The sequence below is a fragment of the Oncorhynchus keta genome, chromosome 10 (genome assembly GCF_023373465.1).
Source record: "Oncorhynchus keta strain PuntledgeMale-10-30-2019 chromosome 10, Oket_V2, whole genome shotgun sequence".
Lineage (NCBI taxonomy): Eukaryota > Metazoa > Chordata > Actinopteri > Salmoniformes > Salmonidae > Oncorhynchus > Oncorhynchus keta.
Genome location: NC_068430.1, coordinates 46,092,116 through 46,112,700, shown reverse-complemented (window position 1 = coordinate 46,112,700; position 20,585 = coordinate 46,092,116). Strand labels below are relative to the sequence as shown.

Genomic DNA, 20,585 nt, shown 5'->3' with positions numbered 1-20,585 from the left:
CCTGAGAAACAACAACAGCAACAACAACAAACAACAACAAAATGTAATACAAAAATATTATATACACTGCTCAAAAAAATAAAGGGAACACTAAAATAACACATCCTAGATCTGAATGAATGAAATATTCTTATTAAACACTTTTGTCTTTACATAGTTGAATGTGCTGACAACAAAATCACACAAAAATTATCAATGGAAATCAAATGTATCAACCCACGGAGGTCTGGATTTGGAGTCACACTCAAAATTAAAGTGGAAAACCACACTACAGGCTGACCCAACTTTGATATAATGTCCTTAAAACAAGTCAAAATGAGGCTCAGTAGTGTGTGTGGCCTCCACATGCCTGTATGACCTCCCTACAATGCCTGGGCATGCTCCTGATGAGGTGGCGGATCTCCTCCCAGACCTGGACTAAAGCTACCGCCAACTCCTGGACAGTCTGTGGATGGAGCGAGACATGATGTCCCAGATGTGCTCAATTGGATTCAGGTCTGGGGAACGGGCGGGCCAGTCCATAGCATCAATGCCTTCCTCTTGCAGGAACTGCTGACACACTCCAGCCATATGAGGTCTAGCATTGTCTTGCATTAGGAGGAACCCAGGGCCAACCGCACCAGCATATGGTCTCACAAGGGGTCTGAGGATCTCATCTCGGTACCTAATGGCAGTCAGGCTACCTCTGGCGAGCACATGGAAGACTGTGCGGCCCCCCAAAGAAATGCCACCCCACACCATGACTGACCCACCGCCAAACCGGTCAAGCTGGAGGATGTTGCAGGCAGCAGAACGTTCTCCACGGCGTCTCCATACTCTGTCACGTCTGTCACATGTGCTCAGTGTGAACCTGCTTTCATCTGTGAAGAGCACAGGGCGCCAGTGGCAAATTTGCCAATCTTGGTGTTCTCTGGCAAATGCCAAACGTCCTGCACGGTGTTGGGCTGTAAGCACAACCCCCACCTGTGGACGTCGGGCCCTCATACCACCCTCATGAAGTCTGTTTCTGACCGTTTGAGCAGACACATGCACATTTGTGGCCTGCTGGAGGTCATTTTGCAGGGTTCTGGCAGTGCTCCTCCTGCTCCTCCTTGCACAAAGGCGGAGGTAGCGGTCCTGCTGCTGGGTTGTTGCCCTCCTACGGCCTCCTCCACGTCTCCTGATGTACTGGCCTGTCTCCTGGTAGCGCCTCTATGCTCTGGACACCACGCTGACAGACACAGAGTGAAAGCTAGAGTGAAAGCACCGCCAGCATTCAAAAGTGACCAAAACATCAGCCAGGAAGCATAGGAACTGAGAAGTGGTCTGTGGTCACCATCTGCAGAACCACTCCTTTATTGGGGGTGTCTTGCTAATTGCCTATAATTTCCACCTGTTGTCTATTGCATTTGCACAACAGCATGTGAAATTTATTGTCAATCAGTGTTGCTTCCTAAGAGGACAGTTTGATTTCACAGAAGTGTGATTGACCTGGAGTTACATTGTGTTGTTTAAGTGTTCCCTTTATTTTTTTGAGCAGTGTACATATTTTTTTCAACAGGACAAATCTGAGGGGGCACATACTCCTGTGCCCCCCATGGGCATGACGCCTCTGGACATATCTCACGATGATCTTCATCTTTTTTTATTTACTTTTTTGTTTTGTTTACTAAGATTCATTGATAATCATAAACACGGGATGATATATGATAATCAACAATTGATGACAATAATTATTGTAAGTGAATTAAGTTGTAGCAGTTCAGTGGTAGTTATGACGAAAGTGTATGAGTGGTGGTAGTGTGGAGTAGTTGTAGTGGTATAGTGGGAGTATTTCAGTGATTGTATTTCACTTTAGATTGTTAAAGAGCTCATTCCTGCTCTTCTATATTTGAAGGAGGAACACTTGAAGCGGCGACTTAAAGAGGGCATATGGATGCTGTTTTGAGGGGCTGGCCATTCAAGATCACACCGGTAGTCATGTGGCGATGATTGTTGTTTGGGGTCTTTAAAGTGTGTCGTCTGCGTTTGATGTGAGTGTGTGTGGACGTGTGTGTGTGCGCGCGTGTGCGTGTGTTTGGCATACGTGTGTGATGTGTGTAAGAGACAGACGTGGCTGCAACCCAATCCCCCTCTCTCTGACTGTCTGCAGCTCAATCCCGGGTCTCTCATGTGTAAACCCTTCGACAACGGGAGACACACTCTTCTCTAATCACAGAGAACACAGGCCCAGACCTGCCCTGGGCAGCCCTGCAAATCACATGGCGTATAGATATTTTGTAATTTTAGTCATTTCTAATCCTTTAAACTGGTAAGAAAGAAGGAAGAAAGAGTCAAGAACCTGTCCTAATTTTCAATAATGGCATGGCAGGAATGAAGCGATACGTAGCGCAGCTACCTGTTCAGTGCACCACTCTCAAACAGAAACAGCTCAGTAGAATCTGTGTATTAGTCATCCCGATAATATTGTACAGTGTTGATTCAGAGAATGGTTGATAGCAGGCACAGGTAGCAGGTACGGTGCATTTACTGTAAATAATTATTAGTCCAAGATTTAGGGGAAGAGGGGAAAAGTGTGCTTCCTAGAAGGTGACTCCACCCTTTAAATACCCTTTATTTAGTGGCCTATATCTTCATTCATTTCTATGATTCTGATGTAGACTGTTTAATCACGGCTGGAAGTGGGGGATTAGGGATAGGAAACAGCAAACAATCATTTCCAGGATGCAGCGCTTTGATTCAGCTCTGAAACAGTAACAATTGCTATTACTGCAACTGACATTTAAAGGCAGTTTGAACAGTCCCTTCCTTTGAGTGAATGAACAACAGGTTTTTTAGACAATGCTCCCTGCAGTAATAATAGAAGAATGCTGTGAGGTACTTTTTAACCCAGCTTTTCCCAAACTCTGTCCACCCCTCCTTCATGTTTTTTTTTTTTGTGCCCTAGCACTACACAGCTGATTAAAATCATCAACTAATGACCAAGCTTTGATTATTTGAGTCAGCTGTCTGGTGTTAGGGCAAAAACCAAAACATGCAACCTTTGGCGTCCCCAGGACTGAGTTTAGGAAACGCTGGATTAAGCTGTCTAAGAGATCAGTGAAGTCTGACTTGACACAACTTAACGCAGTAAGGTCATGCTTCTCATTGATGTTAAACTATCATTAAACAATCTAATCGCCACTGGGAGTGGGTGTATTTATAAAATACCACACCTGCGATACTTCTTTAAGCCAAAAACAATATCTTCATCTCAGTTGATCTCCCACCCATCTCTTTGTGGGTGGGGCGTCCAGGGGTGAGAGTAGGTAATACCTGGGATCCACCTCCCACCTGACACACTGCTACAGAAGACAGAGAAGGGTCCTGCCAGTCTCCCCCCTGAACACCTGGAGGCCTGGTGCTAAATGTGGAGGACCCCGAGTATCACCTGTTCATCTGAAGGTAAGATGGAGAGAGTAGAATGAAGACATCCGCAATGGAGAAAACACATTTGACTTTCTGGAGTACGTACGATTCCATGCAAATACATTCCATGACCTGGGACATGTGACATGTAAATAATGCAGGGTGAAGCCGTATTTTGTGTGGCCAGTCCACACAGTAAATATCTACAGTAAATATAAATGATTTGTTCAAAATTTGTCATTAGGTTATACCCAATATAAAAACCAATGTAAAATTCAATGGACATCATCGTCTGCATTGTACATGATGCTTTAATATTTAATATGATCTCTTGTGTCTTTGGTAATGTGTAGAGTATAGATCATAGAATATAGATAGTATAGGTAGATCATCTCAAGTCCTATAGATGATATTCGTGCCATTGTACTTATGAATAGTAAGTCATTATAACTGTGCATGTATTACTGTGTATATATTCTAGCTAAGTCTGAATACTTTGAATGTAAGGACAAGCTCATCACACATGATTCCTCATCTTTACTTCACTCTGGGGTAGTTTTTCCCCAAGCACTACAAGGACACAGCGTGCCGATGGTGGTGTGTGTGTCTGTGTTTGCGTCTATGGCTCTGGGTGTGTTAATTTTCACTTCAAAAGACATATACAACTGTCAAAGTTATATACAATAACTCTCGCCTTCAAATGCTTAAGTGGTTTTGGCAGACGTTCCAAACTGTCTTTGGGAAATCCAACACTGGCTTAAAGAGAGGGGAATTCCTTTTCTCTCTTCTCTCTCCTCTTTTCTCTCTTCTCTCTCCTCTTTTCTCTCTTTTCTCTTTTCTCTCTTTTCTCTCTCTTCTCTCTCTTTCTCTTCTCTCTCTTCTCTCTCTTCTCTCTCTTCTCTCTCTTCTCTCTTTTCTCTCTTTTCTCTCTTTTCTCTCTATTTCTGCCTCTCTCTTCTTCTGTGCAGCAGCCAGGGATGCAAGTCTCTGTAGAGAGAGAGAAGGAGAAGATGAAAAGGAGGGAGGAGGAGAGAGGGATTAGAAGATATTTCAAGATTATTGAGGAAAACTACAGTTCTGCCCACAACGTTAACGCTTTCCTGTTCATTGTTGCTTTCTCAGATCAATTGACTTTTGATTAAAAAATAAAGTAGAAGTAGGGGAGAGTGGGGTATGTTGAGCCATTTCTTACATTCAGCATCACTACATCAAGCTAAATATAGTATTCCTCCTAACAATGAATATCTACATATATTTCAGGATGTTGTGTATCCCTGGAAATAATCAGAATTCATGTAAACTTAACATTTTTTAAATAGCTTGTCCAAGAAAAGTGATCTCTTGGCACGACTTAGTTAGGGACAGGGTGAATTGAGCCGCCTTGGGGTAAGTGGGCTATGGTGTTCTGTGACAGTGGGGTGATGATGCTAGTAGGTCAAAGGTTAATTCATGGTATTGGGGTGTGGTATACTGTATATTTTAAATGTATACCTACATTCAGATATAGATCTCTCTGTTCAATATCTCTTCCATTTCTTGACCAGTAATCTGGGACAGGGATGGTGTTTACATCCATCCAATTCGTAGGCAAATTCTCTGCATTTGAGGCTACTAAGCTCATGAAATTGGTCTGCGAGATTCTTGATATGATTAGCGAGCTCAGACTCTATATCATCAGCTAAACTCTTGTGTCTCTGCTACTCTCTCATAGCTTCTCTTTCGCACAGATACATGTTAGTTTTCAATGTGCCTCTTCAGTTTCACTATCTAGGGTTCCATCCAATTGGCGACAGATTTTCATGCAACTATTTCAAAACTATGCATTAAAACAATATGAACATTTTCACACCAGATATAAGGCTATACGCGCATTGCGGATATAAGGCTGTGCATGATGTCGTAGTGCACGTACAAATAACTTTTGCGGTTAAATTTCCATGTACCGAATAAAATAAATACAAGTTAAATGAGTTTAAATGCATCTTCAACTCTACTGATGACTTTTTCACGAAAAATGTTGCTGTTTAAAGCTAATGTGGCCACTCTGGATTGGTCTTTACATGCTTGCCAACAGCTCGCTGCTACAGAGCTGGTGTAGCCTACATTATGAGATTATTATGGACAAAAGAGCAAGATTTTTTTATTTGTCAAATGGCAGCCAAGCTACAATCATTATGTCACCAGAATAAGACCCTCAATATTTATTGGAAAGGAGCATCAGCGTTTTTAGTCATGAATCTTGTTCTGGAGGCAGCTCTACAGAGTGGTCACTAGCTGGCACATAAAATCTGATTTTTAAACCTAACCCTAACCTTGACCCTAACCTTAACCACACTGCTAAGCCTAATACCTAACCCTAACCTTAAATCGTTTACGTGACTTTTTACAACAATAGCCAATTTTGACTCTGCAGCTGACCCATCTAAGTGGTAATCGGCTCAGTTCTGCCTCCAGGAAAAGATAACTCGCATAATTCATTTTAGAGACGCAAAAAATCCCACCTTGTCTAGCGTATTTTGTTTTGTCAACATTTGTAAAGTTTCCTGACAATTTTGCTGCGTCCATCAAGCCAGTCGTGGAATGTTTTATCCAACATGTACTTTACTCACATAAAAAGGTTGGATGGAAACCTGGTTATTCAGTCAATTTTGTTCATCCCTTGCTGCTGATCAAATGGACGTCCTTTTCTCCCTTCCTTGACTGCTCTCTCAAGAATCTCAAGCAGGGCTAGACCCCGGCTTGTTTTACGTTTCTATACACGGGGCATGATGTTGTTTGCTCTGTAACAATAAAAAGAGTTCATATGCATGACACATTGCAGGCATACTATACATATTATTATGCATAAAACGGACAAAATCTAATCATTTATATGGGGTATGGTGGCCATTGGCTCACCTTATCCTAAAGCAAACATTTTGACTATATTAGCCCACACAGCTACAACGATGCACTTCATGCTTGGTTTAGGACCTCATATTGTAGCTTATAGAGACCCCAGCTGATATATAAAGCAATCTACTTTGGTTTAGATACAAGCATCATGAACCCTATAACACAATGAATCATTTAAGGTTAAAAGTTTTTTTTTAACCTAACTTGCTTACCAATTTTTTTCGTGTGGTTTCTTCCTTTACAGACTCCATGAAATGGTGACCTCACCCTAAATATTTGGTCACATGATACATTTTGTGTATGGTTTCCTCGAAACAAGGGGTGGCTCAACTTACCCCCACTCTCCCCTACAACAAAGCCAGATACTAGTCTTGGATTTGCATACTTTCAGTGTGATTGTAAATGTTCTGATTTTCAGGTAACGGTAAAGATCTTCCTTTGGTTTCTTAGCACAAAGTGCAGCTGTCTAATCCCTTACTTCTGAAGTGTGTATAGCCTCATTGCTTCTTTAAATACATGCAACAGTCATTATTATCTTCAAAACCTCCTGTGTTTGACTGGGCGGCTCATTTAACTAGGTTCTAACCTTTTATCCGGTCTTAATTCACTTCCACAGATCTACAAGAGGAGAGTGTTTGATGATGAAGCTCCACCTTGTTTCTCCTTCTACCTGAGGCGAACAAGTTCACCAGAAAACTGGATGCCACAAGTGGAGGAAACTCACAACTTGCTGCTCCGATTCCTTATCCATCCATTTGTCTTAAGAGTCTCTCTCTCTGTTCACACCATCACCATGAGTGCTGTCTTCTCCCACCCCTTCGTAGACCAGCGGCCCACCTACCTAAACAGAGGCAGCAGCCTGCCGTATGGTCTGTCTCCCTCTAGTGGCTACTCTGAAAACCGCCCAAACACCCACTCCAACCGCCTCCACTCTGGCTCTGACCCTCTGGCCCACACAGTGCCCTTCCTCCTCTACCCCACCACAATGGACCCTGGAGGCCTCTATGAAGCCTCGTTCCGGGGCCCTGGAGGCCCCAATCTCCTCCCCTACCTGTCCCCATTCCACCACGGGCACTTTGGAGTGTACGAGTGCCCCTTCGAGCCAGCGTTCATCCAGAAGCGTAACGAGCGGGAGCGTCAGAGGGTGAAGTGTGTGAACCAGGGCTATGCCAAGCTGAGGGACCACCTGCCCGGGGGTGTCAGTGAGAAGAGGCTCAGTAAAGTGGAGACACTGAGGGCAGCAATTAATTATATTAAATACCTGCAGGGGCTGTTGGAGGGGCAGGGGAAGGGCAGAGATGGGTATGAGGGGGGACAGGTGTGCCACAGCCCCAGTTCTGTCCACTGTAGGACGGAGGACTCGGACCACAGCAATGGGGGGTCACCTCACTCTCTCTCAGACTCCTCCTCTTCCTCCGCAGGGATAGACTGTGAGGAGTCAGCGGGCTCTGGGACCTAGATGATTGTGGGTAGTATAATTTGTGAGCGAGACTGTGGATAGACCTTTGTGGATTGAGGTAGGACTTCCCTCTCTCCAAGGACTGCTCACGAAAACATCAAACCCTGAGCACGAAGACATATAATTTAAGACTTTTCCAGTAGATACTATGTAATGTATTGGCAATGTGTCTTGTTTTTTTTGCCACAAATGTTTTACCAAACTACTTTCAGATGCTGATTATGTTAAAGAGGATGTCATGAACACTTTAGATTTGAAGATAAACATCTGAAACTCAGAAAGCAATCCCAGCTAGCACATAACATTCTGAGAACAGCTCTACGTTTTTAGAGCTTGGTGAGACCGTGGATGTCCTATGGTTATTTTGCACACAGTCTTCCATCAACTCTTTGGGAATGGTGCATAGTTGTTTGGCTTTGGAATAGTCTCCGCTCATTTCAGGAACCTGATTAAAACAAAATCTTACTATTTCATTACATTAAAAGAAAGTTTCCGAAATGGTCAAACAGGGTTACATTTCATTTCAATTTGGGTAATTATCTTGGAATGTTCTCTAACTGGTTCGACGTTGGGAATGTTCTCAACTAGTTCAGAGACTGTTAAGAAACAATGTTCTTCTGTGGGAATTTCAGTACTTTAGCATAATGTTTCTTACAGGTTTCCTCATGGTTCTATTTAAAGTCACGTTCTCAAATTGTTCCAAGAACATGAAGAAAACTGTCCATAAAAAAACACACCAAAATAAACATTTGATGCTGAGAACATACACATTCCATTCTCAGCCTCAACAAAACTCTCTCTATCCACTATCCTGTTAAGTGTGTTCAGGTGTGTTGGCTGTGCCCACTAATTGGCCACACCTGATCTTATTGAGTGCTTTTTTCCCTTTGAAATGAGGTCTGTTTGAACAGACTAAAATAAACAGCCTCGTATGCATAAAAAACTACGCATGCTAGCTCCATCCTGGTGGCGCAGTAGACTAATTCAATGAATAGAGAAGAGAATATTATAGGTTTGAATCTCACTAAATAAAACAAATCTATAATAACTATGTTTGCATGATTAATGCCTAAGGAAAGGAATTTCCATGTGTCCTAATTGTGCTTGGATTTCAAGAAGTAAACCCCAAATAAGCTAGCAATGTTATTAAAAGACTTTCAGTGAAAGTTTTCAGGAAGTTATTCAAAAAACTTCAAAATAACCTATAATTTCAGTTCTCAGAGCGTTAATAAAACCTCCCAGGAAAACGTTCAAGGAACCAGGGTAAAATGTTCTCAGAACCTCTCTGCAACCTAAAAATAACAGTCCCAGAACAGTAAAAATGTTCACTTCTGTTCTCAGAACGTTTAAGAAACATTCAGTTCCTACAACCAATGTGAAACTAAAAACATACGTTTCCACAACTTCCAAGGATCCGAATGTGTTAATTGGGACGAATTCAAGTATGCGATGTTTATTGTGTTTCAAAATGAAAAACTGACCATTGTAGCAACACGTTACTGTTATCAAAAGAAACTGTATTTCCCAAAACAAACTGTAGTTAATTTTATTACAGCGCATGACATCTTTTGGAAATTTCGGGTGATATTATGTCACAAAACTGGTAATAAAGTAATGTGATTCCTCTTTTCACGAATAGAGTTTTTGGAAAAGAAACAGATTCTACAATGGGACAACTGATACTTGGATGCAATATTTTGGGGGGGTTAGACAGTATTCATAATGGTGTTAATCTAATTACTCTAATTTGTTGTAGTACTGTAGTTCACCATAATTGTGCTCATTCCTCAGACCTGGGGCCTGTCATTAATGTTTGGTTGCTGTGTTTGCGTTCTATATATACAAAGCCTTTCACAAACCCTGTTATATAATAAAAAGCATTGGGCATGATAGAGCACAAATTGATACCATAAATAATATTTGTTTCATCATAAGAGTCACCAACTGTTGACACAGATCTCACTGGCAATAATTCACAGACACGTTTCCCACCATCGAGTCCATTCTATGATGTTAACTCTACTCCAAAACATACATGTCAGAGGTCATGAAGGGTGAGTTCAACCAATGAGGGAACACCCCAACTCCGTTGGGCATTGTAGTAGCCATCATGTCTGTGAAGGCCAAAAAAAAAAAAGTGAAAGTAAAATAGCACAAACATTGTCGGGGGACTCAGTGTTACAACCAATGACAGGACATCACTCCAACCCTGTTAGCCAATGACACAATACTACTATAGGGCCGACAACAACATAGTATATGCCTTACACTGCCTTAACCTTCACTCTTGGTAAATGTGCCCCCCCCCCCTTCCGACACCCCCTCCCCAGAATGACACTCATTGTCTATATTTATTCTCTCCGCTGACCAACTGTTCCTCCAGCCAATACACAGGCACAGGTCTGTCATCTCAGAAAGGGAGAGAGAGAGAGGGGGAATGACCGAGAAAGAGTACAGGGAGATATAGACAACAGAGAGGAGAGAGGAGTGTTGTGGAAGAAACGAGTGCCTACCCAGCAGGTTATGAAGAGGACCAGTAGGACCTGGACTAGCTGAGCAGGTGAATCGCTAGCTGACCTGGTGGAATACAGCACTGAAAGCAACCATCTTCACTTGGGCTAGGATCTGGACGACCAGGTCAAGTTGGGGGTACAGTAGCTGGCTGGCTGAAGAGGCCATTTTAGCGACCATCTTCACTTCCTCCAAATTCCCCAGGTAGAGCCAAGATGGCGGAGAGTGGCGGCGAGCCTAACCTGCAGTCCTACATTATGGACGAGGAAACTCTGAAGAGGAAGCAGAAGGAGAAGCTGAAGAAGCTCCTAGCCACAGGGGGAAACCCTCGGCCCGCACGCTCCCTCTTCTTCCTCACATTGAAGAACCCCTTCCGCAAGGCTGCCATCAACATTGTGGAATGGAAGTATCCTTTAGGGGTCAGTGGTCAAGGGTCAGGGGTTAGAGGTCAGGAGGTTGTGGGAACAGGAAACGGTTGTCACTAGATAGCCATGCTCAGAGTTGTGTGTAGAAATGATGTAGTCTGGTCCCAGATCTGTTTGTGTTGCCTTGTCAACACAGCACAAACAGGCTAGATAAGAAAGGTTATTCAACCATGAAGCATGTTCAAGCTGTTAGAAATAATGGCACAGTGCGTTCACACCATAAATATCTAACATGGCCAGATAGTGAAGCCTGTCTGTGGATTGTCGGTATAGCAAATGATTGTTTATGACATGGATACATTTGGTCTTGTATTGATGGTCAATGCAACCCAGCAGTGTTTCCCACATCGTGCCCCAAGCCCAGTTTCTATTGAGGTCATGGATAGCAACTGGGTTGTTAGTGAGTTAAGGCTTTGTGTATTTGCTGGATGACAGAGAAGTATTTGAACAGCTAATCAAATCCCCCCCCATTTTTTACGCTGCTGCCACACTCTGTTTATTATCTATGCATAGTTACTTTAACTCAACCTACATGTACATATTACCTCAATTACCTTGACTAACTGGTGCCCCCGCACATTGACTCTGTACCGGTACCACATGTATATAGCCTCGCTAATGTTATTTTACTGCTACTCTTTAATTCATTGTTTCTTAAATGTTTTATTTTTTACTGATCTATATTTTACTTAACACTTATTTTTCTTAAAACTGCATTGTTGGTTAAGGGCTCGTAAGCACGCATTTCATTGTAAGGTTGCTACAGCTGTTGTATTCAGCAAATGCAATTGGATTTGATTTGATTTGTTTTGAATGGGTGGTAGCAGCCGAGCGTCTGGGAACAACTGCTTCAGGGTTCTGAGGCATGGCTGCCATCGTGACGAGTCAACACTTTATAAAGCACCCCCCCTTTGAGTCTCGTATTGTCTTGTAGTGAATAAGGTGACAGACGGCTGGACCATATCTCTGTATAGCCGTAGAGTTAGAGCCACTCTGATACGCTCACACATGACAGTAGAACACACACGTTATAACCACGGGACACAGCCCTTACATTTTCTGGTGGTCCAGTCCAGTATGCAGACATGCTGAACTGTAGAGTGGCTTGAGCACCAGAGCAACAGGTTGATGACTACGGGTTTCAGAACAACATGCAGTAGCATCAGGGTAGAGCGGAGACGACCCATATTGGGTGGTGACAGGAACACAACAAAGAGTACATTTCTGTTAGAATCATCTTGTAAATGCAAATTGTCTCGAGGACAAATCCACCACAGCTCAGAATCACAATTGAACCGTGGGCGTACCATAGACTCCCACATCCAAGGTTACAGTTCTGTTTTGGCAGTGAGTAATGACTGTGGCTGCAGTAATGGTCCACTGAGATGTTATAATCCAGTGAAGCTGTTGATGGATTATTTTTTGACATGTATAATATGAGTTTGTTATAGCGACAGTGTGATGATATTCCTGGGGACGGACGGACAGCTGTCCTCCCACGTCACAGCCTAAAAACAGACGCGCTAAGCTAAGAGAATGCTGCCTCAGACACGGACTGGTGGTGGAATTGGGTACTGCAGTCGGAGAGGGGAACAACAGAATGATGACTAGAATATTTGTTCTATTTAACAAGGCAAGTCAGTTAAGAACAAATTCTTCTTTACAATGACGGCCCAGGAACAGTGGGTCAGCTGCTTTGTTCAGGGGCAGATTGACAGATTTGTACCTTGTCAGCTCGGGGATTCAATCTAGCAACCTTTAGGTTACTGACCCAACACTCTAACCACTAGGCTACCTGCCACCCCCAATGAAGTTGCAGTTGATTATCCACGGTATTACCCTTATTATAGCTTTGCACTATTACACACCCAGGAGTGCAACATTGCACAGCATTGACCGTTTTGAATGTGCTGTACTGAAGGGACCCAGATATTTGAACTCGCCACCATCTTCAACACAGGTGCCGACATAAATAGATCCGATTATCTTCTAACTGACCCATTGTTGGCCTCAAATGTCTCCCAGTGTGTTTTCAATACCCTTGGCTATATGGGGAAGTCCCTATTGAGGGGTTGCACACACTGTACATCAGTTCAACTGAAACAGACTCACCTTATTGAATATGTTTGACATTTTGTGATTCAGATGCATGGCCAATATTGCTAGTTATGGTTACTCTGTCAATAGTTATCCTGTAACTGATACAAAACTAGCACGAGCACTAGTTTCCTGTAACATGAAGTCTACAGTGGCATGTTAAACCGTGCACCTTATGGTTATTTAGATTGTGAACGTCGTCTAATAGGTGGGTGAGGTTGAAAGATCTCACTGAGATGCATGTGTACTTCCTGTAGGCATTGTATGATGGAATAGCTATCCATATCCATCCATATCGCTTGGTTAGGTAACATCAGTTTGGATAAGAAAGGAAAATATCCCGCAAAGTATCTAATGGTATATTTTAAAAGGATATTATTTCCTACACCCTGCAGTTCTGTGATCTGCTGGATGTGTATAATGTCGCTTGAACCTTTCCTGAGCGTTCCCCCATCAGACCTTTTGAGATCATCATCCTGCTGACCATCTTTGCCAACTGTGTGGCCCTCGCTGTGTTCCTGCCCATGCCTGAGGAGGACAGCAATAACACCAACAGCAACCTGGTGAGTCTGGACCCAATACACACCATCCCATATGGATTGAAAGTGATGGAGATCGTAATACTGCTAGTTGGGGTTTAATTCATTTAGGTTGGGAAGCAGGGTTCTATTTCAAATACTTGTTTTGATGTCTCACTATGGGATTTGCTGTCGGAGATAGACAGGACGAGTGGCGAATGAGGTGAGCCCCTCCCTCTTTATAAGATGCCACTCACCCCACACTCTGGTCATTCTCACTTTCTTCCTTGTGAAGATCCCTACACTCTCTGAAGCTCTCCTCAGCACGACTTGACCCCTGTCTTCTTGTTTAACTTTTCTCAGGCGAACCGTGAGGTTATGCTGCCAAATGTAGGACCTCAGCTCTCGCCCTTTGTGTTGAGTACTGACCGAAAATAACATTTTTGCTTAGAATAGAATTCTAATTCTCTGGTTGCAGCTAGCGTCACACGGCTAGCTACTGAGACTTGGCTAGCGCAAGCCACAAGGCCTAGCTAATCCAGCAAGCTGCAAGGCCAGCTAAGCACCACTAGCTTTTCTACCTGCAAGGGTAAAAATGGCTATCTCTCCTCTCTCGTTTAGCTCAACCTGTGTTCACTCGTTTTGTGTTGACTAAACGGACCAATCCAGCCTCACAAGCGTGGCGGTCAAGAGGCTGCCACGCTTGTGGTCACCGACAGACTATGCTGCAACACGCTCTTCTTCATGTTAGGCGAACGCTAGCTAGCTTACAACTAGCTTCGCAGCTATACACGGCTAGCACTCTCCTAACCCGAGTTTACAAACGTTTTGTTTTCTTCTCTGAGTTATGTAACCTGCTCCCTGAGCAGGGCCGCTGCCAAGGCACCGCATACCCGTGTCCATGCGGGGCCATGATTGCAGTCAAGGATACACACTCCTTGTCTATCACCTGCTTGGTGGTTGAGCATGCCAAAGCAGCACACACTAACTAACCCTGAGTCCTGTGTGCATTGTAGGAAGATGCCTTAGACCTGACTCAAACGGACTGTTCTCCCTTACAGCCTCTGGGCAATAAGCTAAACTCTCAACCCCAACCCTCCTTAGCTGAGGTTATGGATGGTTTTGAAGACCTAGCAGCTGGGAAGTGGGGAGGGGACATCTCAAGGCCCTCTAGCACCCTAAGCAATGCATCTTTTTCCAGACAAAAAATGTCCGGCTCACCTGCAGGCGGGCAGCAACCAGGCTCAATATTGAGTGGCCTGCGCCCATAGTGGCCTGCGCCCGGCGCGAAAGGGACTGGCTCAATGGGAGGAGGCTCCTTTCTGACACCGTCCCAGGGAAACAACTCTTCCCAGTAGGCCATTCCACAGGTGGAGGAGAGAGCCCTATGGTTAAAATTGTCCAGGTTGTTGGACAAGGAGAAAGTAGATTTCCCCAACGCTCTGATTGAGCCTAAGGAATGGTTTTGGCCGGCTGTCACTGCCATGTGGCAGAAGTGCAAACATTGAAAGAAGGAAGGCGAAACCTTCAACTTCTGCCTGCCCTGCAGATCCAGTTACCGTGGCTACCCGGTCTACCCTTCCACAAGCCATGGCTTCATGGCAGGGAGAGGGCAGCACACTGGCTCCAGCGTTAGAGAGGGGCAGCCAACAGTTCACACCATGTCCTGGTCTGTTCCCTCTCAGGTGGAGCACAGACTTTCCCCCACATCACTATGTGGGGGTGAAGAACATCTGTGCTCCTAAAACCCTATCCCCCGTGCAACGGATAATTCCTATGCGTCCACTCACAGGGAAGACGAAGGGAGCGCACTCAACCACCAAGTGCCCTCCTTGCCACAGCTCTCTCCTCAATCGGTCTTGCCAAGGGCACAGAGCAAAAATACAACAAAAGGGCGCCTCGCCATGAAGCCACCAGAGGGCGCTTTGTCAACACTGGTGAGCAAGAGTCATCTAACTTGTAGGCAACTCGCTGCAAGAGCAGGGAACTGCAAAATGCACAGTCCAGCCCAGGGTCTTGTCCGCAGTTCGCTATGAAGCCACCCTTTTTCAATTGAATTCTAAATTCAGTAGCAAGTGATGACATTCTGCCTCCTAATCCTCAATGCAACTGGTTCACTTCAGTCGGCCTACAAGACACTTATTTTCACACAAGTCAGCAGACAGAAGGATTTCTCAGGTTTGCCTTTCAGTGCTTGATAACACTTTATTTGGGTAGTCTATTTGTAGATACTCTACAGACTATCTGCTACTCTTTAATTAATTAATCCTAACCTTAAACTTGACCCTTACCCTATTTAATTTTAATTTAACCAGGCAAGTCAGTTAAGAACACATTCTTATTTTTGATGACAGCCTGGGAACAGTGGGTTAACTGCCTGTTCAGGGGCAGAACGACAGATTTGTACCTTGTCAGCTCGGGGGTTTGAACTCGCAACCTTCCGGTTACTAGTCTAACGCTCTAATCACTAGGCTACGCTGCCGCCACCCCTAACTCGTATTCTAAACCTAACTCTAACATTAAACCTTATCCTAAACCTAAACTTAACCCTTACCCTAATCCTAACCTTAAACTTAACCCTTACCCTAACCCATTTTCTAAAACTGACCCTAACCCTAACCTTATCCTAAACCTAAACTTAACCCTTACCCTAATCCTAACCTTAAACTTAACCCTAACCCATTTTCTAAACCTGACCCTAACCCTAACTGTAACGTTAGTAAGCAGTTGCTTACCAACAGGTAGTTTGTTGATAGTTTGACCATCTGTACAGCATCTACATTATAGACTATCCATTATAGACTAACCATGTGTATGTGACAAATACAATTTGATTTGATTTGGACTATCCAAATAAAGTGTGACCAAGGGTAAAGCCAACAAATACCTCGTTGGCCAAATACCTCGTTGGCCTTTAAAAGTAAAGATACCTTAATTTAATAGAAAATGACTCAAGTAAAAATGAAAGTCTAAAAGTATTTGGTTTTAAATATACTTAAGTTTCAAAAGTAAATGGAATTGCTCAAATGTATTTACGTATCAAAAGTCAAATTTGAAACCATACAAATTCCTTATATTAAGCAAATCAGATGGCACAATTTTCATATTGTTTTATTGAAGGATAACCAGGGGCACACTCCAACACTCGGAAATGACCTTAACATTTGAACCTGGATCTTCTGTGATATGGATGAAACCCAGCCCTTAATGAATGACTAACCATTTGAATTCTTTAGCAATACAAGACCATCGTCTGACCATCGCTTAATGAGAGGTCTGGTTAGCAGATATCGCTGAATTTGTTCAGGAAATGTGTCATTCTAATAATTTACAAACAAAGCATTTGTGTTTAGTGAGTCCGCCAGATCAGAGGCAGTAGGAATGACCAGTGACGTTCTCTTGAAAAGTGTGTGAATTGGACCATTTTCCTGTCAAAATGTAACGAGTACTTTTGGGTGTCAATGAAAATGTATGGAGTAATAAGTACAATATTTTCTATAGGAATGTAGTGAAGTAAAAATTAAAGTTGACAAAATATAAAAGAATAAAGTAAAGTACAGTTACCCCCAAAAACTACTTAAGTAGTACTTTAATAAGGTATTTTTACTTAACACCACTGGTTTTCACAAGGTGACTTTGTTACCTAACCCCACCTTTATGCCGAAAGTGAGCAATACTTATAATTGCCATAGAATAGAATCAAGTATTTGAACGTGAACTTAAAGTTACTTGCGTAACCCCGGTTCTCTGAGACTACGAGTGCGACATCTCACCTCATGTCCCTGCTCGCAAGAGTGCAAGGAAGAGAGACATGCTTGAGATTGGCCAGAGGGTGGGGTGAGTGGCACCTTATAAAGAGGGAGGGGCTCACCTCATTCGCCACTCGACCTGTCTGCCTCCGACAGACGTTGTGTGATTGGTTCTTCAGTAGTGATGCGACTATCCAGCGAATCCCATAGAGCGACATCTCCCTCATATTCACAGAAAACCGGGTTACTCTAGTAACCTTGAGTTGTCCTCATGAAGCCTCTCCATCTGTCATGAATACACAGAACATGTGTGAGAGTACATATGTGTCTGAATGTGTAGTGAGCACTGTATTCATACCTCGATCATGGCGGTGAATGACCTGATTATATCATGGTCCTGCTGCTAACTGCTCACTGTTCTGTTGTAGGAGCACAGTTCATGAAACAAGCAGACTGGGATCTGGCGCCTAGTGTAGTCACCTTGACTTTTGATGGGCACAATGGCCTGGATGTTTGGTGTAATCCAGTTTGACATCTGATCCAGCAGCAAGTGCTAGAAAGTTGACCTGGTTTGTTTTTGTGGGCCAGATGCCAGACTGGCCACATGGAACTAACTGCTGTCCAACTCTGATAGTTCTGCTCATTTTGAGTTTTGTAACACTCTCTGGAAAGGATCATGAAATCAACCACAAAATGGCCATATTACAAATGGGTAGACAGATATTTCTGTATCTGAGTGACCCCAATCCGGAGATAAAGATAGAGGGGTTGTTCCACCGATTCTGTGCCTTATGAGAAGTGTGTATAACATGGTAAAATAAAAGTTTGATTTCACCTCATTTTAACATTCTGTCATAAAGAGCACATGTTCAACCTAATAGAAATCACGTTTTCCCATCTCAACAGGTTAAAATAAGAAAGTGCCAAATAAAGTAACAGGGTTGACTGTAACAGGGTTGAAGATTTCATCTCAAATCAGCCTTGTGACAGGGGGAATAGAAGCATGTTTTGTGCAACAGGGAGTGGCAATTGAATGCAAGCTTCACAAAAAAAAAAGAAATTGCTAAAACATTTCTAGCCTGTCTATCTAGGTTTTCCACCACAAAACACCAGAAATAGCCAAAAAGAGCAGAAGCACCTCACCTGCTTTTACACTATGATTTGGCTATGTTCAATGTTCACTTTCAAAAAAACATTTAATTTCTTATGGCTGGGGGGCAGTATTGAGTAGCTTGGATGAATAAGGTGCCCAGAGTAAACTGCCTGCTCCTCAGTCCCAGTTGCTAATATATGCATATTATTAGTATATTTGGATAGAAAACACTCTGAAATGTCTAAAACTGTTTGAATGATGTCCGTGAGTATAACAGAACTCGTATGGCAGGCAAACACCTGAGTAAAAAATTCAAACAGGAAGTGGGAAATCTGAGGTTGGTCGATTTCAACTCAGCCCCTATTGAAGTTGCAGCGGGATATTGGTCATCTTGCACTTCCTAAGGCTTCCACTAGATGTCAACCGTGGTTAGAAACTTGTTTGATGCTTCTACTCTGAGGTGGGGCCGAATGAGAGTGGATTGAGTCAGAGGTCTGGCAGCAGTCACGCGCTGGTCACGTACATTTCACATGAGAGGTAACTCCCGTTCCTCTCGAATTCTCCGGTTGGAATATTGAAGATTTATGTTAAAAACATCCTAAACATTGATTCCATGCATCGTTTGACAAGCTTCTATGGTCTGTAACAGAACTTATTTGACATTTCGTCTGCAACTAGTGAACGCGCTTCATGAGTTTTGATTTGTTTACCAAACTCGCTTGCAAAAGTAGCTATTTGGACATAAATGATGGACATTATCAAACAAATTAAACATTTATTGTGGACCTGGGATTCCTGGGAGTGCATTCTAATGAAGATCGTCAAAGGTAAGTGAATATTTCTGTTATTTCTGACTTCTGTTGACTCCAATATGGCGGATATATATATTTGTTCTCTGAGCTCTGTTCTCAGATTATAGCATGGTTTGCTTTTTCCGTAAAGCTTTTTTTGACACAGCGGTTGCATTAAGGAGAAGTATATCTTTAATTCCATGTATAACACTTGTATTTCCATTAACATTTATGATGTGGCTCTCTGCATATTCACCAGATGTTTTTGGAACTACTGAACATAACGCGCCCAATGTGTACTTGTTATCAGTATAAAAAACACCTGTCCACAACCTCAAACAGTCACACTCCAAACTCCACTATGGCCAAGACCAAAGAGCTGTCAAAGGACACCAGAAACAAAATTGTAGACCTGCAACAGGCTGGGAAGACTGAATCTGCAATAGGTAAGCAGCTTGGTTTGAAGAAATCAACTGTGGGAGCAATTATTAGGAAATGGAATTATTTTATACTGATAACAAGTTCAAACAGGTGCCATTAATACAGGTAACGAGTGGAGGACAGAGGAGCCTTTTAAAGAAGAGTTACAGGTCTGTGAGAGCCAGAAATCTTGCTTGTTTGTAGGTGACCAAATACTTACTTTCCAGCATAATTTGCAAATAAATTCATTAAAAATCATACAATGTGATTTTCTGGATTTTCTTTCTCATTTTGTCTGTCATAGTTGAAGTGTACCTATGATGAAAATTACAGGCCTCTCATCTTTTTAAGTGGGAGAACTTGCACAATTGGTGGCTGACTAAACTTTTTTCCCCCACTGTACCTGTATGCTTGAGGAATTTTAATTATGAGATGTCTGTTGTTTTGAATTTGGCGCCCTGCACTTTCACTGGCTGTTCCCATTAACGGGATTTCAGCCCTAAGAAGTTCTTAAGAAGGAATAATTACCACATATTAAAATGAGAGTTTAGTTTCTCGCAGCAGGTTTGACTTTAAAATGGGGGACAGACGTAAATTAATCATGAATCACATTACATAAATAATAATCTTCAGAAATTACTTTGTCAAAGCAACAAGAAAACTAGGGCTTGACAATGATGGAGAATTGGTGTGTGTATGTGTTGGAAACCTAAAGATACATACTATAAATTGCGCTATAGGAATGTCCATGACATGCCAGAATCTAACCCAATATCATTTAGGTTCACTGTGCTACAAGCAGTACAGTACAGCACTTTGAAACTTTATTAACAGCACTGTTATTGACGCTATAAAACTCCCTGCACATGCCCTTTCCCCGGGGATCTGAATAGTCCTACCCTATTAAGTAATCAAGCATCAAATAGAACATATGTAACGGCTCTCCTCTTCGTCTGATGATGAGGAATAGGAATCATTGGACCAACATGCAGCGTGTTAAGTGTTCATAGTAAATTTAATAAAATATACTGAACATTGAATGACAAAAAACAACAAAGAGAGTGAATGACTCGAAACAGTCCTGTAAGGCGAAAAAAACACAAAACAGGAAACAACTACCCATAAACACAGGTGGGAACAGGCTACGTAAGTATTGTTCTCAATCAGAGACAACGATTGACAGCTACCTCTGATTGGGAAACATACCAGGCCAAACACATAGAAATACAACACACAGAAC

At 42.8% G+C, this 20,585-nt stretch overlaps 2 protein-coding genes across 4 annotated transcripts in view; both read left to right on the top strand.

Annotated features, from left to right (window-relative positions):
• Positions 1-2,983: 2,983 nt before the first annotated feature.
• On the top strand, positions 2,984-8,789 carry LOC118388847 (achaete-scute homolog 5-like). 3 transcript variants are annotated; one of them, XM_035778369.1, is made up of 3 exons: positions 2,984-3,108; positions 3,237-3,423; positions 6,899-8,789. In XM_035778369.1, the coding sequence occupies exon 3, from the start codon at positions 6,983-6,985 to the stop codon at positions 7,739-7,741; it is 759 nt and encodes a 252-aa protein (XP_035634262.1). In that variant the 5' UTR covers positions 2,984-3,108; positions 3,237-3,423; positions 6,899-6,982; the 3' UTR covers positions 7,742-8,789. The 3 variants fall into 3 exon arrangements, 2 of the variants coding, with proteins under 2 accessions (XP_035634262.1, XP_035634263.1); XM_035778370.2 differs by having other exon boundaries at positions 2,995-3,108; positions 3,276-3,423; XR_008144633.1 differs by lacking the exon at positions 6,899-8,789 and adding an exon at positions 6,527-6,688 and having other exon boundaries at positions 2,995-3,423.
• Positions 8,790-10,135: 1,346 nt separating this feature from the next.
• Positions 10,136-20,585, top strand: part of LOC118389361 (dihydropyridine-sensitive L-type skeletal muscle calcium channel subunit alpha-1-like) — a 33,912-nt gene continuing 23,462 nt past the window's right edge. The window contains exons 1-2 of the mRNA XM_052527174.1: positions 10,136-10,658; positions 13,232-13,337. Of these exons, the coding sequence (XP_052383134.1) occupies positions 10,468-10,658; positions 13,232-13,337 (297 nt within the window). The 5' untranslated portion in view covers positions 10,136-10,467. The remainder of the gene's footprint in view (positions 10,659-13,231; positions 13,338-20,585) is intronic.

Coding starts and splice junctions, on each gene's coding strand:
- LOC118388847 (XM_035778369.1), top strand. CDS start 6,983: ATGCCACAAGTGGAGGAAACTCACAACTTGCTGCTCCGATTCCTTATC.